Source organism: Lepus europaeus, chromosome 2, assembly GCF_033115175.1.
Source record: "Lepus europaeus isolate LE1 chromosome 2, mLepTim1.pri, whole genome shotgun sequence".
NCBI classification, from domain to species: Eukaryota; Metazoa; Chordata; class Mammalia; order Lagomorpha; family Leporidae; genus Lepus; species Lepus europaeus.
In genome coordinates, this window is record NC_084828.1 from 123,378,347 (window position 1) to 123,406,033 (window position 27,687).

Genomic DNA, 27,687 nt, shown 5'->3' on the forward strand with positions numbered 1-27,687 from the left:
GGTGCAAATTCAATTCTAGAGGAACCTAAGGAAATAATTTAGTTGAGGATTATCAAGCCACAGTGTGTCACGCCATGCCCAGATTCCCAGTGTTCGCATTCTGAGCTCATGCTGTTGTGCCAGTGGCTGCATTATGTCATTTGTTTCCCTTGCAGAGAGTGTCAAAGAAGTCCTCAAAGTCTAGAGATAAACGATCTTGCGTGGGCGATGAAGTGAACCTCTTACTTCATGTTGTTGTCTTGCTGATCTCTGATAACTGACACATATGACCCTGGCTCTTCAGAGAGTCGACTGACCAAACTCCTCAACATGCATCAGCTTTTCCGACTGGTTTTGGGACAAAAAGATCTTTCACGAGCCGGGGACCTCTTCTCCTTAAATGACTCTGAGATTGAAGACAGCCTGACAGAAGCTTTGGAGCAAATTAAAATAATCAGCTCATCTTCGGTAAGCAAACTGGTTTATAGACTAGATTCCCGGAATGACCAGTCCTCCAACCCAAGAGCTGTGTAGATCTTGTGGAAAGGATCTTTGCAGGGAAAAAAGGAAGGATCACTAGTGTCAGTCAGTCTTAACTCTGCTCTGAGGGTTAGTGGGTGGCAGAGATATGACCCAGAGATGTCACTGGTTTAGGGCATAGCTAACTGCCTCTTATCTGTCTAATGGAGACCAGAATTCTGGAAATTGCAGGACAAAGTGGAATTCTCACAAATGGATGATGAATGTGAGGCTATTTTTACATTCCCTTCATGACATGGAGAGAAGAGGGGGCAAATCCAGGGAGAGCAGACCTGCCAGGCTGCACACAGCATCAGTACACAGAGCAGGGTGTGTAGTGGAGTCTGAGTAATGAAAGAAGGCAGGACGACACCTCCTGCCGCGCAGGTAATCTGAGACAAGGACAGTGTTCACTCCGCTGCCAGCAGTGACAGTTGCCCAGGGCTTGAAAACGCTGATTCTGTTTACGTGTGCCTTACCTCTATTTTTTTTATCTTTCCTTTGCTCCTTTTTCTGTCCTCGTCCCATTAAATTCAGCTCACCCATGATTAGTCCCAAGTACAAGCAGACAGATTCTAAACTTCCATCAACCCTCCCATTCCTTTGCTTGTCCTCAATGTCAAGATTATACATTATGAAAGCTCTTCCCACAGGGGATGGATGTGGCATGCCCAGAGTGACTTGACGTTAACCTCCTTGATTGTGCTGGGACCCTCTGTGAGACTGGTTCCACTTCAAAGGCCTGGGTCACCAAGCATCCTGTCACAGCCTCACAACTCAACAGTGCATGCCAGCACTTGGCACAGACGCTCACTGGGAAGAGGAAAGTGGTGGGAGTCAAGCCATAAAAACACTGAATTGGCAAATGTGTACATATTTCACAGATAACGGCACTCTTCCGTGTTCTAATAAAGAGATATTTGAAACGCATGCTGGTACCCAGTGGGGCTTCCTCCTGCAGCCTGTCAGCCTGTTCTCTTGCTGGCTGCCATTATCGTGCCCCATTCCCCTGTGACCAGTGAAGTCACTGCCCAGACACCTTGCTCTCTCAGGTGATGTTTCTGACAGCAATTACGTGTCCACATGTTCTCCAGAACATCAATCAACCTAGCGTGACTCCGAACACAAACTGTTCTTGGTACCTTTCCACTCTCTGGGTAGGATTTCTAGCTGTTTCCAGCAACCCCTTCTCTCACACACTTCTCCGGAAATAAATTGGCCCAATATGTCTCTAGTTTTTTATCTCCGAAAAAGGAAAAGACCATGCAACAAAAAAAGCCAAAATCCTCTATCCACCAGAGGTCACTAGTAGCCAGTGATTTCTTTTGTTTCCTTCATTTGCTTTGTCTCGCAGATGTCAAATTCAGAATCTGGGCACTGGTGGGCTCTGTTCGATGTCCTCACTGGTTGGCTCTGAGCCTGGCAGGTCTGTTGTCCCTGGGGGCATTATGCATCCTTTAAGCTCTCCAGTTAGCATCCCACGTAATCGGCACGTCTGGAGAGCGAAGATTTCCTATGTCTTCTTCATTGACTGACTTCCATCACATTGTATTTCTGCCATCTTTCTAACTGAACCATGTCAGAGAGCCAAGAAAGATAACTTCCAAGTCACATATGGTGAGTTTGTGGTGACCAGTGCTGGCAGCTCCTTGTCTGCTCTTTTTGGTTAATCTGCTGAGCCACCAGGCCCATTCTATATGGCTTGCTGCTCTGCTAGCTGTGTCCCCTGCCTTCCCTCAAGATCAGACGTAGATCTGCCTTAATGGCCTTTTCCTAACAACTGTGGATCCCAGTAATCAATTCCACATCTCAGTCACTCTTCAGAAGTGTAGAACAGGAAGTGACCTTCTAAATTGCCTTTCCCCATTCTTGTCCAGCAGAGAAATCTCTTCCTTAGGATTCCAGATACATGGGTGATCTCTTCTTTTGCATTGATGAGAATATAATAGGATTCTGATTTTTTTTTCTGCTCCTCCATTTTCCTTTGGTAAATGGCCCCCTTTCCATTGCATGAAGGCTTGATGTGACCAGCATCAAAGTTCCTTGCTATTGTTGGGTCCCTACCCTGCACAGCCAGGGGAGAAGACAGCAGGAGTGAGAAATGTGTCCTAAGTCTGCCAACCAGAATGTATTTCTCAGTAATTCGTAGGAAAGAAATCAGCAGAGGGTAATTTGTCATGATGGTAGTGCACCAAGTGACTGTCCTTTTATTCCTGGCTCCTCTCTTACCATAGCTGACTTGCTCACTGTGTCTCCTAACTCCAAGTACTTCAGATTTTCCTTCAAAGCTATGCTCCCCTGTCCATCTTTTGATTATTCTTATTTGCTGTAGTTACCCACAATTTTTCTGCTGCTTATGATCAAAGAATCTCCTTATTGGCAGTTCAGATGGTTGGCACCTTCCTCCTCCTAGCCATATGAACTCTTGGGACTCTCTACCCAGTGTTCTTTGTTCTGTCTGCCCAATCAAGAGTCTAATTTTCATTCTTACAAGAAAAACTACACTTTTGAAGATAAGCATCAGATCTTACCTCTGGCTTCCTTCTTCCAAGCTCAACATTCTTAGTGTCGTTGGGTTTTTGCAGGAGCAGCAAGGGCCTTATGTGTCAGGGAAAGGTGATACCAGCTCATGTTGTAGCCCTTAACTCTCAGGTCTGGGCAATGCAATTTTCTTAGTATATGAAAGATGCACTCCACATGCAAGATGAGGAAGTACAAATCAGAAGGCCAACTTATGGATTCATAAAGAAAATGGTAACTCATACAAACCGGAATTGTTGTGTGATGCATGCGGCCCTCCCTGAGTTGAAACACCTGGTCTTTTTTCTAGATATGGATATTATCAATAGGTTTCTTCCTTCTCGTTTACAGTCAAATTCCAGTCTTCCTCCCAAGGATTACCTGTAACTCATCTCTAGAGTCACTTGTGTACAGATAGCGTCTCGGCTTAGAGCTCTAGCTATCTAATCGCACTCACCCAAGCAGACTTAATTAGCTTGCTCCTCAAAGGGCAGTCTCATTTCCAAGTTCTTGGGGAAGGCCTCTTTGTAGCTCCCAAGCACTGCCTCTGCTCTCAGCATTTTGGTTGCCCTCTCCTAGACTGTGCTTGTTTTGTTATTCTGATTTGTTGCTGTTTGATACTTGGACAAATTGCTTGGAACAATTGCTGATACTAGTCAGATGTACTCTGTTGCTGAACTTTCTTTTTGATAGTAACATCATGCGGTGGTCCATGTTTACCTTGGGATGTGCTAAGGCCCTCAGTTTGAATCCAGACTTGTAATTGGCAAACTTTAAAAAAAACAAAAACCTAAGTGTGCTATATCACGTTTTGACTGTTGCAGGAGTGTTCTCATGCTTAGGCCTTCATTCTAGCGCATCCATGACCTCGAAATATCATGATTCTGTCAGATATATTAGTTATCACTCTGAGCTTTGTAGAATCTGAAATTTGACATGCAAGCCTCCAATCCTCCTCCCAAAGTCACTCACAAAATAATTGAACCTTACCAGATCCATTCTCTGGTTCATGCCCTGTTTTTCCACAAATTACTCCAAAATACCACTGTAAAAAATTTGCCCTAAGTTTTGCTTTGAAAATATGACTTCTTACTGAAAATTCTCTCCACATCCACAAATGTGTCTTCAGCATTTCAATTTTATTTCAAGTCCTTTTGGACTACCTTTACTGAATAATCATTTCTTGTAATAATTTATATTCTCTCCCATACAATGACAGATGAGATTGTATACCTACCCACTCATCTACGTCTCCTACCTTTCCTGTGACATCAGGCCAAGCCCATCCATCCACCTACCTCCTAATTTTCTTAGTGTTTTTTTTTAAGAACAATGAAACATAGTAGGCACAGAGAACTTCCCAATTTAAAAAATTAGATACAATTAAACCCTGTGAATATCTCTCTCTAGTCCAATTCTCCCCTTTAGGTTCACAAGGTAACCAATATCTTGATTCCAGTGTATATTCATGCATGGTTTTACTGCTTTGTGGCATGTGTATCATTCAAAAATTATTTATACTATTTTTATATTTCAAGCCTTTAAACTTGATATAAATGGTATAAGATTAGTATTATGCTCTTGAGATTTTTCCATGTTGGTCCACATAGTTTCAGTTTACTTTTTACTGGTACAGAAAGCTCCATAGTATGAATGTGCCAGTTTATTTATCTAGTCTTCTTTTGATTGACATTTATTATTTAAATAGTGATATAGTAAACATTCTTATAATTGGCAATATTGACAATTGTGTATTTCTATAGTACATACAAAAAGTGAAACAACCAGTTTGGGAGTTTGTTGTACATCCAACTTTATAATATACCAGCAAATTTCTTTCCACTGTGATTCTATCAAGTGACACATCCATCAGCAGTACATGAAATTTCCAGTTACTTCATATGCTCACAGACTTTCGCTTTGATCAGGTTTTTTAAAGTTTTTCTCAATCTCACTATTAATGACTTGGCCTTTTTTTCATGTTCACTTGCTATTTGCCATTGGTTTTCTCGTTGATAAAGAGTCTAATTGTTTTTCATTTTCTTTTTCTATTGTCATTTTAAAATCTTTTCTTATTAACTTGCAGTGTTTTATATATGCTTGTGTTAATCCTTTGTCATTTGCATAGGCTGCATATCTGTCATTCCGATATGAACCTTGTCTCTTACTTTGTAACACATCTTGACATCTGGTAAGACAAGTATTCCCAAACTTCTTTAAAATTGCTTTGATTTGTTTTTGTTCCTCAATGATATTATATCAATCTTCTCAAGTTTTATGAATTATTCTGTCAGTATCTTTATTGGAATTTCATTATGTTTGTAGATTACTTTGAAGAAAATTAATATCATTATGATGCTGTCTTCTTATCTGTAGACGTTCTATTTCTATCCATTTATTTAGATCTTAAATATATTTCAATGAGGTCTTATAATCTTTTCTTAAGGATCCTAATAATTGTGTAGTATGAAAAAAAGAATCATGTAGGTCATTGTTAGAGTCATGAATAGTTCATATTTTTTTTAGCTGAGACTACAAATTATGCTCCTTTCTAAAAATCTTATTTTTGAGGTGATTATAAAACAAGTGATTCCCTCTTCAATCCCAAATTTCATCTATATTCATTTTTCCATTTACTCAACAAAGTTTCGTTAGGTGCCCACTATGTAGCAGACACCATACTGGATGCTGGTGTATAGAAGTAAGCAAAACAGACAAAGCCTCTGACATCAATCACTTAATTAAATAAGACAGAAAATAAAATAAATATGGAAAATATATAGCCTATTAGAAGATGATAAATAAGGGCTATGCAGAAAAATAAAGCAGAGGGGCTGGCACTGTGACATAGTAGGTTAAGCCTCTACCAGCTGCACCAGCATCCCATATGGGTGCTGGTTTGGGTCCCAGCTGTTCAGCTTCTATTGCAGCTTCTTGCTGATAGCCTGGGAAAAGCAGCAGAAGATGGCACAAGTGATTGGGCCCCTGTTACCCATGTGGAAGACCTGGAAGAAGCTCTTAGCTTCCAGCTTCAGTCTGGCCCAGCCCTGGCTGCTGTGGCCATTTGGGGAGTGAACCAGCATATGGAAGATCTCTGTCTCTGTTTCTCCCTCTCTCTCTCTGTAACTCTGACTTTCAAATTATGCATATATGTTTATATTTATATATAGTTCAGCAGAGGCTCTGACCATCCTGGAGCACTGATGGTGGTGAGGAGTATTCAGACTCTGGATCTATTTTGCAGGTGGCTCCAGCAGGATTTGCTGATGTAAGAGTGGTATAAAGAGAGGAGTAGAGATGGAGATGACAGAGATAAAGGATGCACTAGAAGATTTTTGGCCTGAGAAACTAGCATGATGAGACTATCTCAAATAAGATGGAGAATACTGAGGGAAGGAACATATCTGGGGAGGGGTGGGGAGGCAGAGGGAGTATAGGAAAGAGTCACGAGGTCTGAGCTAGCTATGTAAAGTCTGAGCTGCCAGCCTTCTGAGTGGATATGTCATAATTGAATGTGAGAGGCCAGAGTTGAGGACAGAAGTCTTGGCAGGACATTATAATCTGGGGACTCGTCTGCCGTGAGCCTGAATGAGATCACCACCGAGTGAGTTGTAGACAAGGCAAGCCAGTCCAGAGGTTGAACTGGTGATGAAAGACCAGTAAGCAGAGTGAGAAGAAAGACTCAGTGGTAGAAGAAGAAAGCCAGGCAAGCATGGTGTTCTGACAGCTAAGTGAAGACACTCTTCCAAGGGCACAATGATGTCAAGTGCTGCTGATGGTTGATGTGCAATGAGGACTGAGACTTGACTGCAGGTTTGGACACATGAAGTTCACCAGGACCTGACAAGAGCACTATCACTGGGTGGCTGGAGGGAAAGCCAACCTTGGACTTAGTTCAACATGATTTGAGGAGAAGAACTTAAAAAGAAACAAGCAGTGACAGCCCCAGACTGTCCCAGAGAAATGGCCAGGCTGCTGTTTAGAATGAATGGCCTGGGGAGAGCAGGGAGTCAAGAGAGGACATTTTTCAATGGGATTAGTATATTCTTTGGAAGTTTATATTTATGCAATCATCAACTTAAAATTTGTTTCTTCCTTTCCAATCCCTATGCCTTTTATTTGATTTCTTTTTCTCACTCTCCGGACTAGCTGAACAGCAGGAGTTTGAATAGAAGGAGCTATCCATTTTTCATTCTTTGTTTCACAGGGTGTTTTCTGACTTTTCAGTGTAAACGTAATTTTTGCTTTGGGCCTTTGGTGAATACCTTTTATCAATTTAGTGAGGTTCCTTTTTATTTCTGCTTTTAAAAAAATATTTAATTGTATCAATTGCTTGTTCTATCCTCTTGAGATAACACTGTTTTCCTTTTTAATGTGCTAGTGTGGCAAACTATAATGCAGGATTAGCTTTTTTGAGTATAAATCCATTATTGCATTCCTGGGATAAAATGCACATTGTCATTTGTTTTAATGCATCTTTAATTCGGTGTGCTATTTTTAAAGGAGTGTTGAAATCACGTGTATATACGAGGTTGGCCTATAGCTATCATTTCTTCCCCTGTATTTACCTGGCTCTGATATCAAGCACCAAATTAAATGGCAGAGAGATTCTCCTGAGACTGATAAGTGTATCTGGGTATGGCATTGCAATGAGAACACATGACGTGGTGAACTGTGAGTGTGTTCCAGGAAGTTAAGGCCAGGGAAAGCTTTTAGAGGTACAGAGAGAACAATTGCGTGAGAGACACGGAAGCAATAATCGTTAGCTCGCGAGGGTCTATAACGCAGCTGGTGTCGGGCCAGGATCCAGTGGGACAGGCATCCTGGAGGACATGTTCTCTGTGTAAGGTCTCAGGGGCCCTCGTGCGAGGCTGTTCTGGCGTCTTGGATGCGTGCTTCTTGTCATTAAGCCTCACGGGAGCTCCCTCCCTCAGAACCTGCTGGCTTTATTTGTTTATTCATCTTAAGTATTTTGGTGAGGATTTGACAAAAGTGACTCCGTTTTGATTATGACCACACACACTAGTTGTCGGACCCTCACCAGCAAGGGTCCAGCGCAGTCACGACACGGTCACTGTTCATCGGTTCTCAAGGAACTTTCACCCTTTCTCGCTTCTCAAGGAACTTTTACTTGTAGGGGGCAAAAGGAAAGTGGGGAGAGGAGAAAAGAAGAGGAGGGGTCATGGCGGCCGCACCGGCCCGCTTAGATCCCAATGTCCCTTTATGCTGATATCGTCCAATCAGATGAAAGGGCGTGTATAGCCTCAGGTCAAAAGTTCATCTGTTTCACCTGGTTCTTCCTAGTTGTTTATGCAGAGTCCATTCTGTTTGATCTGTTTCACCTGGTTGTTTTCGTAGGCCTTGTGGTCCACCAATTGCTGCAAACCATGTAGAGGAGGTTCCCACAGGTGGCCAGCCTGCGGTTCCCCACACTAGTCTCATAAAATGAGTTAAGGAATGTTCCCATATTTTCTACTATCTGTAAGATTTTATAACATTGTGATGATCTAATCCTTGAAGAATTTGTAGAAAGCTATAAAACCCTCAAGGCATCATGGGTTTCTTTTTAATTATTATTAAATAGTTTTTAAACTACTTATCAATTTCTTTGAGGAAAATTGGGAGTTTCACTACAATCCCTTTTGGTAAAATACATATTTTGGGTGAGCTTACATTTTGTCTAAGTTTTCAAATTTCTTAGCATGAAATTATTCAAATTATTCTTTTTATTCTTGTTTTCTGCTATGCCTGTATTTAAACATTCATTTTCATTTATATTTTATTTTTCAATATTTTCAAAGTTTTGTCTCTTTTTTTAAAAAAGTTTTGGTTTATTTATCATCTCTACGGGATTCTTTATATCTCATTCTTTTTCCTTATTAGTTTACTCTTTGTATTTCCCTTTATTCTGCTGTTCTTTTTCCAATTTCATCAATTATATCATTAGATTATTGATTTTTTAAAAAAAATTTAGTTTCTAATATAAATATTTATTGGGAAATGCCATTTAACTTCATTGTACAACTTGTTTTTTAAAAAGATGTATTTTATTTTTTTGAAAGAGTTACAGAGAGAAGTAGAGACATGGAGAGAAGGGTCTTCCATCCACTGGTTCACTCCCCAAATGGCCTCAATGGCTGGAGCTGGGCTGATCCGAAACCAGGAGCCAGGAGCTTCTTTGGATCTCCCATGTGGGTGCGGGGGCCCAAGGAACTGGGCCATCCTCCACTGCTTTTCCCAGGCCATAGCAGAAGGCTGGGTTGGAAGAGGAGCAGCCGGGACTCGAACCAGAGCCCACATGGGATGCTGGTGCTGCAGGCTGGGGCTTTAACCCGCTTTGCCACTGTGCAAGACCCACATTTTACAACTTTTGAGATGTATTATCATTATGAAATTTAAGTATTTTTTCATTTTTATTTTAATTTTCTCTTTAACTACAAAGTGATTTGGAACTTTGCCTTTTAAAGGCCAGCATTGACTGCCGCTGCTAAGACACCACTTAGGATGCCTGCATCCCATATCAGGGTACCTGCGGCTGAGTCCCAGCTCTGCTTCCAGTTCCAGCTTCCTGCCAATTCACATTTTCAGAGAAAGCATGTGATAGCTGAACACTTGGGTCTCTGCCACCCATACAGGTAGGAGATTCATTGATTCCAGCTTTCTGGATTCGGCTTGTCCTGTCCTTGGCTATTATGGGCATTTAGGGCGTAAACCAGTGGATGGAAGATCTGTGTGCTCTCTCTCTCTCTCTTCCTCTGCCTTTCAAAAATAAAAATCAAAATCAATAAATTTGCTTTCTTAATTTTCCAAAGGACTTGTGTAAACGTTTTGTTGTTTAGTATTCAGAGAATGTGAGCTGCGTGATACTAGTTACTTAGAAGTGGTTAAAACCTGCTTTGTGGCATATGGATAATCCGTAAAAATGCTTGCCAGCATGTAGCACTAAATGCTTTGTGCCATATTTCTAAGAGCGTTTCCCAGGTTAATATATTAATTCCTTTCAATAATCTTGTTTATTTATGGATTTATACATTTTTTTGAGAGACAGAGGAAGATCACTCCCATTCACTGGTTCTCTCCCCCAAAAGCCTGCAATGGCCCTGATGGGGGCCAAAGCTGGGAGCCTGGTATCCACTGTAGATCTTTCCTGTGGGTGGGGGGAACCTCAGTACTTAAGTTGTCGCCTCTGCCTCCTAGAGTTTCCATTAGCAGGAAGCTGGAGGTAGAAGCCAGAGCCCAGGATGGATCCTGCACACTCCTCTAAGGTTTGCAATTGTCTTAACTTGCATCTTAACCACTAGACCAAACGCCTCCACCTCAGCGAAATTTTGAGATACGTATGATGTTATTTTATAGATGAAGAAACTTATGGGGCCAGTGCTATGGCACAGCAGATAAAGCAGCCATCTGCAGTGCTGGCATCCTGTGTGGGCCCCGGTTCGAGTCCCGGCTGCTCCACTTCTGATCCAGCTCTCTGCTATGGCCTGAGAAAGCAGTGGAGAATGCCCCAAGTGCTTGGGCCTCTGCACCCTTGTGGGAGACCCGGAAGAGGCTCCTGGCTCCTGGCTTTGGATTGGCGCAGCTCTGGCTGTTGTGGCCATCTGGAGAGTGAACCAGCGGATGGAAGACCTACCTCTCTCTGTCTCAGTCTCTGTCTCTCTCTGCCTCTTCTTCTCTCTCTGTGTAACTCTTTCAAAATAAATAAATCTTTAGGAAAAAAAAAAGAAAAGGAAACAGGTACACAGAGGTTGCTCATGTAACTTGTCCAAGATTATATAGATAACAAGTAACAAAGCCAAGAATAAAACACTGAGTTTGACTTTGGAAACTGAGTTCTTGGCCACTGCATTTTACCACCTGCCTCTGTGGGTGTTACATATGAACATGAGAGGAATGTATATTCTCCAGTTACTGGGTATCAGATATTAAGTATGTTGATTAAAGAACTCTCATAATGATATTGCTCAAGCTTTCTATATTTTCAATTAATTTGTATTTGGTTGGATTATTAATTACTGAGAGAGATTCTTAAAAATTTCCACTATAATTTTAGATTTGTCAGTACCTCCTTGAAAACTTGCCAAGCTTGCTTTACATATATGGGGGAACTTTTTCTCATTATGTATGCATGAGTTCAGAGTTGTTAATTCTTCTTTGAATTTTCCTTTACATTACCATATACTGAACATTTTTATTCCTAGTAAGTTTGGGTTGTTCTATTTGGAGAAATGTTTGCCTATTTTCTTTTTTTATTTTTAATTTAATTTTTCTATAATTATGACTGAAATATAATTTTTTAGCACAGGTAATCTGATCATTAAAAATTTACCCAAATTGAAAATATCTGTCTCTTAGTTGGTAAGTTTAGTCAACTTAATTCACTGTGATAACTGATATATTTGGATGCATTTCTCCATTTGATTTCATGTTATGTTTCCTGATTTTTCTGCATTTCTCTTTATCTTCTTTTCTGTAACTTTTTAATGGATTAAGTTTTTATCATTTTATTTTCTACCTCTGTTTAGACTAGTGGTTTGAAAGTTACATGTTTTTTTGTTTGTTTTTGTTTTTTTAATTTGACAGAGTTAGACAGTGAGAGAGAGAAAGACAGAGAGAAAGGTCTTCCTTCCGTTGGTTCACTCCCAAATGGCCTCTACAGCCGGAGCTACGCCAATCCAAAGCCAGGAGCCAGGTGACCCTTCCTGGTCTCCCACGCAAGTGCAGGCGCCCAAGTACTTGGGCCATCCTCCACTGCCTTCCCGGGCCACAGCAGAGATCTGGACTGGAAGAGGAGCAGCTGGGACTAGAACCCAGTGCCCATGTGGGAAGCCAGAGCCACAGGCAGAGGATTAGCCAAGTGAGCCACGGTGCCAGCCCCTGAAAGTTACATGTACTATTTCTATTTCTAGTTCTTTAGTAGTTGCCGTTAACATTTTGGCAAACACAGGCACAATACATTGTAGGTTTGAAGATAGACATTTGTCTCATGTTATTTCTGAAACAAATAAATATTTTACGATTGATGCCAATCTTCCAGTTGCTGTTGGCCAGATAGTAGGCATAATGTAGTTATCATTGCTTACATACCCAGGAAGTCACCATAGCTCTTTAGATTGTTGCCATCCCAAGTCAATTAGCTGTGTTGTAATTCCTACCAGAGTTGGGTTAAATACCCATTTCAAGTATTTTCAAAACTACTAGACTATAATGTGGCACCGAAACCAAAACCTACTATGTGCAAAAAGCCATTGATAGCATTAAGGTATACATTTTCTATCATGAACCAGATATTCATCATTGTGGAATGATAGCAATTCCACAATACAAGGCAATAACTAAGGGTGTTACAGATTTCAAAAAATAATAACTTTTTTTGTTATTGGTATATTGATAAAAATTACCTGTTACACTGTGTAAGTAATGTAACTGGTAGTGGGACAAATGGACAATTCCCATGGAGCAGATAACAGAAATCTCAAGGAAATACAAGTCTAGTAGACCCAATTCAAGTCTTCTGTCGAACTCTCTTTAAGGCATGATGCTACTCACATTTTGCCTTTGACCTTTTTTCATGACAAATGAAATTATGGTAGATTTGTCACTAATACCTTAATACATCTGATTAATCAAAGTAACCATGTTTAAGAGTATGCATGCAAGAACTCTGTTTTCCTCCTATTACCATAGGGACAGTGAAACACTTTCTTCCCTGTTGTGTATCTTATTACTAGCCAGCACTTTTATTCACATTGTTTAATATCCTTGGAACTGTTCTTTAAAAGCACTGCTTTTTAAAAATATGGTTATGGCTTGCTTAGAGTAGATAATATTTCTCTTTGTTTTCTCACTTTTCGTTTTTTCATTGCCTCCTTTTTTTTTTCCTGAATCCAAGTGTTTACTTTCTTTTTTTTTAGGATTTATTTTATCTATTTGAATGTCAGAATTATGGGGCAGCGTGGGGGAGGGGTAGATACAGAGAGTGAGATCTTCCATCCTCTGGTTCACTCCCCAAATGGCTGCAATGGTGAAGGCTGGGCCAGGCTGAGACAGGAACCAGAAGCTTCATCCAGCTGTTCCACATGGGTGCAGGGACCCAAGAACTTGGGCCATCCTCCACTGCTTTTCCCAGGTGCATTAGTAGGGAGCTGGATTGGAAGAGGAGCAGCTGGGACTCAAATTGGTGCCCATATGGGATGCTGACATTGCAGTTGGTGGCTTAACCCACTACACCATAATGCTGGCCCCCAAGTTTTTACTTTCTAAAGTGTATGTTTTAAAAATCCCTTCAATGAAAGTCTGTTAGTAATAAAGTCAAGATTTTTTCTTTTCCTGGAAAAGTCCTTATTTTTGTTCTTTTTTAAAAAAAATATTTTATTTATTCAAAAGACAGAGTTACAGAGACAGGTAGAGATAAAGGGGTTTTCTATCCACTAGTTTACTCACCAAATGAATACAACAGCCAGGGCTGGCAGAAGCCAGGATCCAGGAGCTTCCTCCGGCTCTCCAAAATGAGTTCAGGAGCCCAGGCACTTGAGTCATCTGCTGCTGCTTTCCCAGGTGCATTAGCAGGAAGCTGGATCAGAAGTGGAGCAGCCAGATCTTAGACTGGAACCCATATGGGCTGCAGGCCGAGGCTTTAACCTGTGGCTCCACAGAGCCTACCCCCCTTATTTTTGTTCTTAGTATTGCATAACTACTGGGATATAGATTTCTAGATTAGCAGTCTTTATGTCTCAGTAATTTCAATTACTGATGTTGAAATCTGCTGCAAGTTTCATTGCCATTCCTTCACACCTCATCTACTTTTTCTTTTTTGTTGTTTTTATATTAATTTTTAATTAGTTTTTAACAGATTCAATGCAATTTGTAGATAGAATTCTAAGAACATAATGATGTTCTCTTCCTCCCTCCCTCCCTCTTCCCTCCCCTCCCCCCCTTCTTTCTCCCTTTCTTTCTTTTTTTTTTTTAGTTTTTGAGATAGCATATTTTAAATTTCCATTACATTAAAATTGTTTAATATTTCACCAAATAAGAATTTTAACAAGTTAAAAGCAAAAAGATCCTAGTTTAGTGAGAATATAGACCATGGCTATAAATAATAATTGAATGGAAAAATGTTCATTCTGCCCATATACATTAAGTCACAGATCATTAAGACTATCGCAGTATAGCAATTTTTTTTTTTTGACAGGCAGAGTGGACAGTGAGAGAGAGAGAGACAGAGAGAAAGGTCTTCCTTTGCTGTTGGTTCACCCTCCAATGGCCGCTGCGGCCAGCACACTGCAGCCGGCGCACCGCGCTGATCCGAAGCCAGGAGCCAGGTGCTTTTCCTGGTCTCCCACGCGGGTGCAGGGCCCAAGGACTTGGGCCATCCTCCACTGCACCCCGGGCCACAGCAGAGAGCTGGACTGGAAGAGGGGCAACCGGGACAGAATCCGGCGCCCTGACTGGAACTAGAACCCAGGGTGCCGGTGCTACAGGCGGAGGGTTAGCCTATTGAGCCGTGGCGCCGGCCTTGCAGTAAAGCATTTTTAACCATTGGTTTGATAAAAGTATAAAACAAAGTTTTACAAAACTATATTTGCAGTAATACTGATATACAGAGACATTCCTTTCTTTTTTCTTTTTTCTTTTGTTTGTTTTTTAAACTTGAACTCCCACATATAAGGGAGACTTTCCATCCGCTGGTTCACTCCCCAGATGGCTGAAGCCAGGATCCAGGAGCATCTTCCCCATCTCCCACATGGATATAGGGGCCCAAGCACTTAGACCATCTTCCACTTCTTTCCCAAGTGCATTAGTAGGGAGCTGGATTGGAAGGGTAGCAGCTAGGAATCGAACCAATGCCCATGTGGGATATCAGCAGCAGCTTAACCCACTATGCCACAGTGCAGGCATCTATTTCTAGTTTTTTAAGAAATCTCCACACAGTTTTCCATACTGGCTGCACTAATTTATATTCCCACCAACAGCTTGTAAGTGTTCCCCTTTACCCAAGAGCTGGCCAGGCAGAAGACAGGAGCCAGGAGCTTCCTCCAGGTCTCCCACATGGGTGCAGGGGCCAAAACACTTGGGCCATCCTCCGCTTCTTTCTCAGGCACACTAACAGGAAGGTGGATCAGAAGTGGAGCAGCTGGGACTTGAACCAGTGCCCATATGGGATATTAGCACTGCAGGCCATGGCTTTAACCCACTGCACCATAGCACCAGCCTCTCTGCCTTCCTTTCTAGTGTCTTCAATGACCCTTTGATCATTCTGCAGCATGTTATTTAATTTCCAAGTATTCATGAGTGCTCTATTGTTCTTGTTGTTGATTTCTAGTTTTATTTCTTTATGGTCTGAGTAGGAAAATGGTATGATTTCCATCTTTTTAAATTTGCTGAGACTTGATTTGTGGCCTAATATGTGGTCTATACTAAAGAATGTTCTATGTGCTGATGAGCAAATATATATTCTGTTGCTGTTGGGTTGAAATATCCTGTAAATGTCTGTTAGGTCCATTTGTTTGATAGCATGTTTCAACTCCTATGTATCATTATTGATTTTTTTGTCTGGATGATCTATCCAAGGATGAGATTGGGATGTTGAAATCACCCACTCTTATGTAAGGGAGTCTATCTTTCCCTTTAGATCTAATAGTATTTTCTGTATTATTTGGGTGGTCTTGTGTTGAGTGCATATATATTTATGATTGTTACATCTTCTTACTGAATTGAACTTTTTATCAAAATATAATGTCTTTATATCTTTTTACTGCTTTTGATTTAAGATCTGTTTTGTCTGATATCAGAATAGCTATTTCTGCTTGCTTTTGGTTTCCATTTGGTTGGTATATATTTTTCCAGCTCTTCACTTTCAATCTGTGTGTATATTTGTTTGTGAAGTAAGTTTCTTGTGGGCAGAATATAGTAGGGTCATGGTTTTTTTATCAATTCAGCCAACCTAAGTCTCTTGAGTGGTGAATTTATTCCATTTACATTCAAGGTTAGTATTAATTGATAAGAATTAAGACCTGTCACTTTATTGATTGGATAATGATTCTACCTTCTCTGTTAGTGAATTTGTTGGTGTCATGTTTTTCATTTTTACTTCTAATGCAGGACGCCCTTCAGAATTTCTTATGGGGCTGACAATGTGTAGTAGGCTAAGTCTTGCCCTGTGGCACCAGCATCACATATGGGCACCAGTCTGCGTCCCGGCTGCTCCTTTTCCTATCCAACTCTGTGATATGGCCTAGGAAAGCAGCAGAAGTGCTTGGCCTCCTGCATGCACATGGGAGACCCAGAAGAAGATTCTGGCTCCTGGCTTTGGTTCACCCCAGGTTGAGCCATTGGGGCCATTTGGGGAGTGAACCAGCAGGTGGAAGACTTTTCTCTCTGTCTCGTCCTCTCTCTGTAACTCTACTTCTCAAATAAATAAATAAATCTTTAAAAACAAAAAAGAAAATTTCTTATAAGGCTGGTCTGATAGTGGTGAATTCTCTCAGATTTTGCTTATCTGGAAAATATTTTCTTTCTCCTTCATTTTTAAAAGGATAGCTTTGCTGGATATAATATTGTTGGTTGAAAGTTTTTTTGTTCTAAGACCCACTCTCTTCTGGGCTGTAGGTTTTCCACTGAGAAATCTGTTGTAGCTTGATGCTTTTCTCTTACTGTCTTTAGGATTCTCTCCTTGTCTTTCACTTTTGACAATTTGACGACAATAATTCTTGGAGAAGGCCTTTTTTGTTGAGTTTGCTTGGTATTCTTTGAGCATCTTGTATCTGGATGTCCATGTCTCTTCCAAGACCTGTGAAATTTTCAACTATTATTTTATGTAGAAGGTTATCAATATCTTTTTCCTTTTCTTCTCCTTCAGGAATATCTGTAACACAAATATTTGGTCATTTAATGGTGTCTCATATTTTGCATAGACTTTCTTCATTCTTTTTTAATTCTTTTCTCTTTATTTTTGTTGGATTGTGTTATTTAAAAATTCTTGCCCTTGAGGTCAGAAACTCTTTCCTCCACTTCATCTATTCTGCCGTTAAAGCTCTCAATCATATATTTTTATTTCACTGATGGAATATTTCATCTCCAAAATTTTGATTTGGTTCTTCTTAATGAGTTCTATCTCATTAGTAATTATTTTATTCATATCACTTATTGATTTATTCATTTCTTTAATCTCTCTATCAGTATTCTCTGGAATTTTGTTGAGTTTCATTACAATGTTTTTTTGAATTCTATATCTGTCATTTCATAGATTTCCTTTAGTTCAGGATATAATTCTGGAGGATTATTGTGTTATTTGGAGGCATCGTGCTACCTTGCTTCTCCATGTCTTCTGTTTACCTACCTTGATGTCTGCCAATCTGGTTTACTTGTCCCCTGTTTATGGAAAAGGTTTTCTAGGAAAAAAATTTATAGTTTACCTGGATTGCAGAGTTTCACTTTGCTTCTTGCTTTGGCTTTGATTCAGTTAAGCCCAGGAGTGTAGTCTCTGAGTGATTTCTTTTGTCTTAATCAATGTCAGCGGTCTATATGTGGCACAGTGGTCTAGTCTACAGCAATTCATAGGGATAGAAGTGCGACTTTGAAATGAATAGGGGTTTCCTTGGGTGTGTTTCTGGTCCACAGAGAGTTCAGTGTCAATCTTCCCGGCAAATATGATAGCCAGGGCCTTGCTCTTGGTGCTAAGGGAGACAGTGGTGGCTGCCTCCTTGTCCTACTGGCAAACTTAAGTAATGCCAGGGCTTGTGGCACCAATTACTGTGGCTCTAGGACTGTGTGATATGGATGGACCCTTCCTCAGGTCCTGCTAGGAGATTCCAACTGGTGTTGATAATATCAATAGCCTTAGTCCTAGGACTAGGGCATATAAACTGTACCCTGTTCCAGTCCTACAAGGTGACTAGACAACAAGGTACAGATTTTACTGTGGAGGATATGAGTCCAGAAAGGTAGAATGCATATAAGTTCTTCCTTAGGGCTACTGGATAGATTCCATTTTCACCAAGAAATTTTGAATCAATGTTGCAGTCCTGGTGTCACAGAGTATAGCAGAGTTATTACCCAGGGTGAGAGTGGATTTTTTTTTTCAATTGAATTCATACACATATGATTAACTCTATATTAAGGAGTTCAACAAATAGTAGGAAGAAAAAAAACTGTTCCTTGACAGTCAAGACAAGGGCTGTTCAAGTCATTGCTTCTCAAAGTCTCCATTTCACTTCTACAGATTTCCTTTTAGGTGCTCTATTAGTTATCACAGATCAGGGAGAACATGTGGTATTTGTCCCTTTTGGACTGGCTTATTTCCCTAAGTATGGTGTCTTTCAGATTCATCCATTTTGTTGCAAATGACTGGATTTAATTTTCGTGCAGTATTTCATAGAGTTCTTATCCCATAAGTTTTTTATCCAGTCTTCAGTTGATGGGCATTTAGGTTGATTCCATGTCTTAGTTATTGTGAATTGAGCTACAATAAACATGGAGGTGCAGATAGCTCTTTTATTTACTGATTTCATTTCCCTTGGGTAAATCCCCAGGAGTGGAATGGCTGGGTCATATGGTAGGTCTATACTCAGATTTCTGAGGTATCACCATACTGTCTTCCATAGTGGTTTTACCAGTTTACATTTCCACCAACAGTGTATTAGGGTACTTTTTCCCCCACATCCTCACCAGCATTTGTTGTTTGTTGATTTCTGTATACTAGCCATTCTAACAGTGGTGAGGTGAAACCTCATTATGGTTTTGATTTGCATTTCCCTGATAGCTAGTGATCCTGAGTAGTTTTTCATGTGTCTGTAGGCCATTTGGATTTCCTCTTTTGAAAAATATCTGTTTAAGTCCTTTGCCTATTTTGTAACTAAGTGGTTTGTTTTGTTGTTGTAGAGTTTCTTGATCTCTTTATATATTTTGGTATTAATCCTTTATCAGTTGCACAGGTTGCAAATAATTTATCCCATTCTGTCAGTTGTCTCTTCACTTTCCTGAGTGTTTCTTTTGCAGTACAGAAGCTTCTCAATTTGATGTAATCCCATTTGTTAATTTAGGCTTTGATTGCCTGTGCCTCTGGGGTCTTTTCCAAGAACTCTTTGCCTGTGCCAATGTCTTTCAGGGTTTTCCCAATGTTCTCTAATAATTTAATGGTTTCATGTCATAGATTTACGTCTTTAATCCATTTTGAATGGATTTTTGTGTTAGGTGTAAGGTAGGAGTCCTACTTCATACTTCTGTATGTGGAAATCTCATTTTCCCAACACCATTTGTTGAAGAGATTGTCCTTACTCCAGGGATTGGTTTTAGCTCCTTGGTCAAATATAAGTTGGTTGTAGATGCTTGGATTGATTTCTGGCATTTCTATTCTGTTCCATTGGTCTATCCAACTGTTTTTGTGCCAGTATCATGCTATTCTGATTATAACTGCCCTGTAGTATGTCTTGAAATCCCGTATTGTGATGCCTCTGGCTTTGTTTTCATTGTATAAGATTGTTTTAGCTATTCGAGGTCTCCTGTGTTTCCATACAAATTTTAGCATAATTTTTTCTATATCTGAGATGAATGTCTTTGTTATTTTGACTGATATTGCATTGAATCCGTAAGTTGCTTTTGGAAGAATGGACATTTTGATGATATTGATTCTTCCAATCCATTAACAAGAAAGATTTTTCCATTTTTTTTGTATCTTCTACCAATTCTTTATTTAATGTTTTGTAATACTCTTCATAAAGATCTTTGACATCCTTGGTTAAATTTATTCCAAGGTATTTGAATTTATTGTAGGTATTGTCAATGGGATTGATTTTTGAAGTTCTTTCTCAGCTGTGGCATTATCTGTTTTTACAAAGGCTGTTGATTTTTGTGTATTGATTTTATATCCTGCTACTTTACCAAACACTTCTATGAGTTCCAATAGTCTCTCTCTCTCTCTCTTTTTTTTTTTTTTTTTTTTTTTGACAGGCAGACTGGACAGTGAGAGAGAGAGAGACAGAGAGAAAGGTCTTCATTTTCCGTTGGTTCAGCCTCCAATAGCCGCTGCGGCCAGCATGCTGTGGTCAGCGCACTGCGCTGATCCGAAGGCAGGAGCCAGGTGCTTCTCCTGGTCTCCCATGGGGTGCAAGGCCCAAGGACTTGGGAGATTCCCCTCTGCACTCCCTGGCCACAGCAGAGAGTTGGCCTGGAAGAGGGGCAACCAGGACAGAATCTGGTGTCCCAACCGGGACTAGAACCTGGTGTGCTAGCGCCACAGGCGGAGGATTAGCCTATTGAGACGCGGTGCTGGCCTCCAATAGTCTCATGATGGAGCCTTTTGGATGCCATATATATATATATATATATATATATATATATATATATATATAGAATCATGCCTTCTCACTTCCTGTTTCACAATTTGTATCCCTTTGATTTCTTTTTCTTGCCTAATGGCTCTGGCTAAAACTTTAAGGATTGTATTGAATAGCAATGATGAGAGTGGGAATCCTTGTCTGGTTCTGGATCTCAGCAGGAATGCTTTCAATATTTCCCCATTCAATAGGATGCTGGCTTTGAATTTGTCATAAATTGCCTTGATTGTGTTGATCATACTCCTTCTGTACCCAATTTGCTTAGAACTTTTATCATGAAAGGGTGTTGTATTTTATCAAATGCTTTCTCTACATCTATTGAGATAATCATATGGTTTTTCTTTTGCAGTTTGTTAATGTGGTGTATCACATCGATTGATTTGCAAACATTGAACCATCCCTGCATACCAGGGAAAAATTCCCCTTGGTCCAGGTGAATGATCTTTCTGATGTGTTGTTGGATTTGATTGGCTAGAATTTTGTTGAGGATTTTTGTATCTATGTTCATCAGGGAAATTGGTCTCTAATTCTCTTTCTCTGTTGCATCTTTTTCGAGTTTGGGAATTAAGGTGATGCTGGCTTCATAGAAAGAATTTAGGAGGATTCCCTCCCTTTCAATTGTTTTAAATATCTTTTTTTTAACTTTTATTTAATGAATATAAGTTTCCAGTGTACAGCTTATGGATTACAATGGCTTCCCCCTCCCATAACTTCCCTCCCATCCGCAACCCTCCCCTCTCCCGCTCCCTCTCCCCTTCCATTCACATCGATTCATTTTCAATTCTCTTTATATACAGAAGATCAATTTAGTATAAAGATTTCAACAGTTTGCACCCACATAGAAACACAAAGTGAAACATACTGTTTGAGTACTAGTTATAGCATTAAATCAAAATGTACAGCACATTAAGGACAGAGATCCCACATGAGGAGCAAGTGCACAGTGGCTCCTGTTGTTGACCCAACAAATTGACACTCTAGTTTATGGCGCCAGTAACCACCCTAGGCTCTCGTCATGAGTTGCCAAGGCTATGGAAGCCTTCCAAGTTTGCCAACTCTGATCATATTTAGACAAGGTCATAAAAGACAGAGTGAGGATAGTAACCGATGATCCTAAGAGTGGCATTTACCAGGTTTGAACAAGTATACAGCATTAAGTGGGGAAGAGGACCATCAGTACACACAGGTTGGGAGTAGAGCCATTGGTGGTAGAGTAGAGGTTATGATTACAAAGGAATGAGGCCCAAGTGCGCTAGACAGGGTCTAGAACAAAGGACAGAGTCATTATTAGAGGAGCTAAGAAAGGTGCTGTCTAAGCTACAATTAAGTTTTCTGATTGAGAGGCAAATAGAACCTGACAGAAGGGGCTTGATAATAATCTGTTGGGCTTTAGGCCTTGTAAGTTAAGAGGCCCAGACCTATCTATCTCTTCACATGGGGTATATCCTAAGGGAGGTGTGAACCTCCTAGGGGAAGGCACTCTGTTGACTTTCATTACTTGGCTGGGCTGGGAGGAGAGCTGGCCAGGTAAAGGCAGGGGGCATCTCTAACAAGAAATTTACAGTTCTGCCTGCAATGTTGCTGACCCTACTTGACCATCCCCTCAGCTGCAGTGGTCACTTTGGAAGTTGGGCTGAGTGAAGGGCTTTTCAGCTTAGAGACAATAAGATCTGTGGCTCTGACCTGGGCATCCTTCGACTCCAGGGCAGGTCCATTTCCAGTGATCCAACTCTTGGCAGAGCTGCCAGGGCTCTTCACAAGCTGACTTCTGCTGAAGCCCAGGCTTACCACATTGAAAGCCACTGCAGTGGACTGGCCTGTTGGGTCTCCTTGAGGGCAGATCACTGTACAGATCAGCCATTAATAGGCCTGCCACCCATTGCTTCTGATGCCTAGCTTTCTTTTCCTCCTGGTTTGTGTTAAAGCAGACCAGAGGATGCAAATCAAGGGAGTGCCCGTGTCCCATCTCTAATCTTCAGTGGCCTGAACTACAAGTCTATAGTCACAGGCATGTTCTGTAGTAGTTTTTCTAAGGTAGACAATGCCCATGAGGAAAATTATATTCTCATTTTAAAACTTTCTTTCCCTTTGGTCTGAAAGGGAGGTTTTTTCTACTTACTGTATACTTCGCTGATGGCAAAGTGAATCTAGCTATGAGATTATTATTTAAGCTCTTATTTTGGCTATGCTATTACAGAAAAATGTTAGCCATCTCTTTCATAAGGTCTAAAGATTAAATTGTGGGTCCTACAGATTCCTTCATAATAGAATTAGTTTCCTACCTTGAAGAGAATAGAGAAATGAAAGAACAAGTTGGGCTTAGAATAGAGAAATGAGGGAGCAAGTCCTAGATCGCTTGCTGACAATAGCAATATCACATGAATACTTAGCAAATAGTTTCAACCATTAGATAACAACTTAAGAAAACATTTACCAGAAGGTCCAATGCCTTCTATAAATTTTAAGAATCATGTATTTGGAAACACCTCTTAAATATCTAACATGGTGTAGTTTGTTTAACCAGTAAACTTAAGCACAACCATATAAAATGTTTTTAGTTTCTTTCTACCAACAAGTTTAAAACATATGATACACAGATTCAGGTCACACAAATTAAAATGTATCTTTGATTGATTTTAGCAGCTTAAATTTATGGACAATCTTATCTATAAGCCATTTAAAATAAAACTCTTAATAAAATTTCCCCATGTGGACATACAATATGTACACACATATAACATAGCATAATAGACCAAATAGCAATTTTAATAATAGCTTTTAAAATCTTTAACTCTTTTTGTAGATTGCCAATTGATTTGAATTGCCTTTTCTTTTTAGTAACCTCAGTTAACCATACTTTCTCTCAGTTGGTACTGTTAATACATTATTGGCTTCATCTGTTTACAGAGCCATCCCAAAGTACTGAATACAATAGAAGTGGCTGGAAAAAGACCATAGGAACCTATAGGAGGACAGCTAAACACAGACCCAACAACGCTTTAGTTTTATGAGCAGCAAATCATATATAACTGTGGATGACAAAAGACTCTAAGTCGCCATGTTTAAAATTATAAACTCATCAACCAACAAGAGGCACTTGCTTACTTCACAGTATTTTTGAAAGCACCTGTAGGATTTTACAAGTATTTAACCCTTTAGGCCTCTGGGGCTTTCTCATTAAGATAACTATCATGTCTAGTAACACAAGATCATTAGACTTTTTAATTCTCAAACATTTGTATTAATAGCATTTTCCATTTAGAAACTTAAAGTTTGGTACCACATCACATCTTGACAGTACTTCTAATATAATCCAAATAGCCTGATTAGTTGGTGTCTCTATAAGATGAGAGACATAGGTCCTTCGATTTTTTCAGTTGGGCCCAAACTGGAATAACCAAAGTCCAGGATTTATTGGAAATTTTAGAGACCAGATTGTTTGAAACTGATTTTTTGAATGCCTGTCAAGAATGCCAAGAAGGCTCAAAATCCAAAATATCTGGTTGAAATAAGATTCCTTAAAATCATGACATAACATAGACCAAATTTGTTACAAGGTGATTATTCAAATCTTTGAAATTAAGCACATATTTAAATAACCCATAGCTCTTAATAAAAATCCAACTGTTTTTGAACAATTAGAATTAAACAGACATCAAGAGAACATAATAGATTACTTTAACACATTGATTTAACAGAGCATCAGAGTTTAATTCTATGTCAAAGAGAAATTGAGCTTCCTGTGATCTTTTGCTGTGAGGGTTCCTTCCTTTACCTTCTTTCATATTGGTGACCATGTTTCTGTGTTTCTGTGTGTAACACATCTTTAAGCATCTTTTGCAGGGCAGGATGAGTGGCAACAAATTCTTTCAGTTTCTGTTTGCTATGAAAAGTCTTAATTTCACCTTCATTCACAAATGAGAGCTTTGCAGGATATAGTATTCTGGGCTGGCAGTTTTTCTCTCTCAGTACCTGGGCTATGTCTCGCCATTCCCTTCTAGCTTGTAGGGTTTCTGATGAGAAGTCTGCTGTGAGTCTAATTGGAGATCCTCTAAGAGTAATCTGACATTTCTCTCTTGCACATTTTAGGATCTTTTCTTTATGTTTCACTGTGGTGAGTTTGATTACAACATGTCGTGGTGAGGATCTCTTTTGGTCATGTTTATTAGGGGTTCTATAAGCTTCCTGTACCTCTTACCTTCTCCAAACCTGGGAAATTTTCTGCTAGTATCTCACTGAAAATGCCTTCTAATCCTTTCTCCCTCTCCATGCCTTCAGGAACTCCTAGAACCCGAATGTTGGGTTTTTAATAGTATCCTGTAGATTCCCGACAATAGTTTTTAGATTTCTAATTTCTTCTTCTTTTCTTTGGTTTGCCTGTTTCCTTTCCTGTTCTCTGTCTTCTAAGTCTGATATTCTCTCTTCTGCTTTGCCCATTCTGTTTTTAAGGCTCTCTAATGTGTTTGTCATTTGATCTATTGAATTCTTCATTTCATTATGATTTCTCGTCACTATCACAGTTTCTTGTTCCACTAGTTGTTTCATTTCATTTTGATTCCTCCTTAATATTTCATTTTCACGAGAGAGATTTTCTATCTTGTCCATTAAGGATTTCTGTAGTTCAAGAATTTGTTTTTGAGAACTTCTTAATGTTCTTATCAATTTTTTGAGATCTGCCTCTTGCATTGCTCCTATCTCATCATCTTCATAATCTTGAATTGGGGTGTCTTTTTCATTTGGGGGTGTCATAGTGTCTTCCTTGTTCTTGTTAGCTTGGTTTTTGCGTTTGTTGTTTGGCATGTTGGAGATATTTGGTTTCTTCACTGTGGGGGTTTTTTTTGTTACACTATGGCTCTATATTAAGTGGACTGTCTGCTTTTGGTGGAGCCTTCGAGGCTTGAGATGAGTGTGGACTGAGAGCTGTGTTTGGTTCCTCAGGGTTGAGGGTGTGTCAAAGATGACACTCCCAGGTTAGGCGTGGTAAATCTCTCTTTCTTTCTTTCTTTTTTTGATTCAAAAGGGAAGTAATTCCACACAGCTGAACGTAATTGGAGGTAGTTAGCAGGCAAATGATATACCCACAAGAGCCAGAGATTGGAAGCTCTTTCCCAAGGACCACACAGGGAATCTCTGCTGCCCTCGGTGTGGGCTCCAATTCTCCTGCAGTCTCTCACTGGGTTGCCAAGTTAGATGCTAATCACTTGTTATTTCACCCCTCCTCCCAGAGTCAGGTTTTTCTGCTAGGCTCGGGCCGGTGCAGACCTGAGGTCGCCCTGCTTATGACGTATGTCCAAAATGGTGCCTGCTCTTTGTCTTGCTTGCCTTTGAGAGGTGAGGTGAGCGGAGAGAGAGAAACTCGTGTCCGTATCGGTCACTATTTTTTTTTCCTCTCTCTCTCTTCTAGTTAGCCTGGTGAACTTTTCCCCACTTTCAAGCCTCATTCCCTCTAGTCTCCTCTTTCCACTTTCCTGCTGGTGTCTTGGGCTATTGAGGTTCGGCTCACCTCGCGTTCCAGCGCTGGTGTGTTGATTCTGCCACTGGTGTCCCGAACTTGGGCTCCCAAGCTCTCCACGCAGGTCCACTGTGAATCACTAGTTCCGGAAGAGTTTCCTCTGCTGTTTCTTCCCCTACTCTTCCTTGACCCTGCAGTATCTCCACTTTTATTAACCTTTCTCTCCCCTGGACTAATAGTGTGCTCCCTTCCTATTCCGCCATCTTGCCTCTCTCTCCTAAATATCTTGAGAATAATTGGAGTTAGTTCTCTTTAAATGTTTGGTAGAATTCAGCAGTGACTCCATCCAGTCCTGGGCTATTCTTCGTTGGGAAGGTCTTTATTACTGATTCAATTTCTGACTCAGTTATGGGCCTATTTAGGTTTTCTATGTCTTCATGGCTCAGTTTAGGTAGTTTGTATATGTCCAGGAATCTGTCCATTTCTTCTAGGTTTCCTAGTTTGTTGGCATACTGCTTTTCATAATAATTCCTCTGATTCTTTGTGTTTCTGTGGTGTATGTTGTTACATTTCTTTTTCTCTAATTTTATTGATTTGGGTCTTTTCTCTTCTTTTTTTTTTTTTTTTTTTTTTTTGTTAGTTGGGCCGATGGTGTGTCAATTTTGTTTATTTTTTCAGAAACCCTGCTCTTCATTTTGCTTATCTTTTATAATTTTTTTTGGTCCTAATTTTGTTGATTTCTTCTCTAATTTAATCACCTCTCTTCTACTAGTTTTGGGTTTGGTTTGTTGCTATTTTTCTAGATTCTTGAGATGCATTGATAGCTCATTTATTTGATGCCTTTCTAATTTGTTGATGTAGGTACCAATTGCTATAAACTTTCCTCTTAACATTGTGTTTGCTGTATCCCATAAGTTCTTTATTTTTTATTTTTTTTGACAGGCAGAATGGACAGTGAGAGAGAGAGAGAGACAGAGAGAAAGGTCTTCCTTTTGCCGTTGGTTCACCCTCCAATGGCTGCCACAGCAAGCGCGCTGCGGCCGGCGCACTGCACTGATCCGATGGCAGGAGCCAGGTGCTTCTCCTGGTCTCCCATGGGGTGCAGGGCCCAAGGTCTTGGGCCATCCTCCACTGCACTCCCTGGCCACAGCAGAGAGCTGGCCTGGAAGAGGGGCAACTGGGACAGAATCCAGTGCCCCGACCGGGACTAGAACCCGGTGTGCTGGTGCCGCTAGGCAGAGGATTAGCCTATTGAGCTGCGGTGCCAGCTATAAGTTTTGATATATTGTATTGACATCTTCATTTGTTTCCAGAAATTTTTTGATTTCCTTTCGATTTCTTCTATGACACACAGTTCATTCAGGAGCATGTTGTTCAGTTTCCATGTGTTTGCATATATTCTAGAGATCCCTGAGTTACTGATTTCCAGCTTCATTGCATTATGGTCTGAGAAGATGCATGATATGATTTTGATTTTTTTTTTAATTTACTGAAACTTGCTTATGGCCAAGCATATGGTCAAGCCTAGAGAAAATTCCATGCACTGGTGAGAAGAATGCAAGAATGTGTATTCTGCAACTCTTTTAGAATGAAAAGTTCTATAGATATCTGTTAGGCCCATTTGGTCTATAGTGTCTATAGTGTTGATTAACTGTGCTATTTCTTTGCCTATTTTCTGTCTGGTTGATCAGCCCATTGCTGAAAGTGGGGTATTATAATACCCCATTACTAATGGATTTGAGTCTATGTCTCCTTTTATACCCCTTTACATTTCTTTTAAATAGCCAGGTGCCCTGTAATTAGGTGCATATATATTTATAATATTTGCATCTTCCTGTTGAACTGGTCCCTTAATCATTATATAGTGCTTTTTTTGTCTCTTTT

At 40.1% G+C, this 27,687-nt stretch overlaps 1 protein-coding gene across 2 annotated transcripts in view; it reads left to right on the plus strand.

The window, feature by feature from the left end:
* Positions 1–253: 253 nt before the first annotated feature.
* Positions 254–27,687, plus strand: part of VEPH1 (ventricular zone expressed PH domain containing 1) — a 260,419-nt gene continuing 232,985 nt past the window's right edge. For both annotated transcript variants that reach the window (XM_062178364.1, XM_062178372.1), the window contains exon 1: positions 254–447. In XM_062178364.1, coding sequence (XP_062034348.1) covers positions 310–447 — 138 coding nt within the window. In that variant the 5' untranslated portion in view covers positions 254–309. The remainder of the gene's footprint in view (positions 448–27,687) is intronic.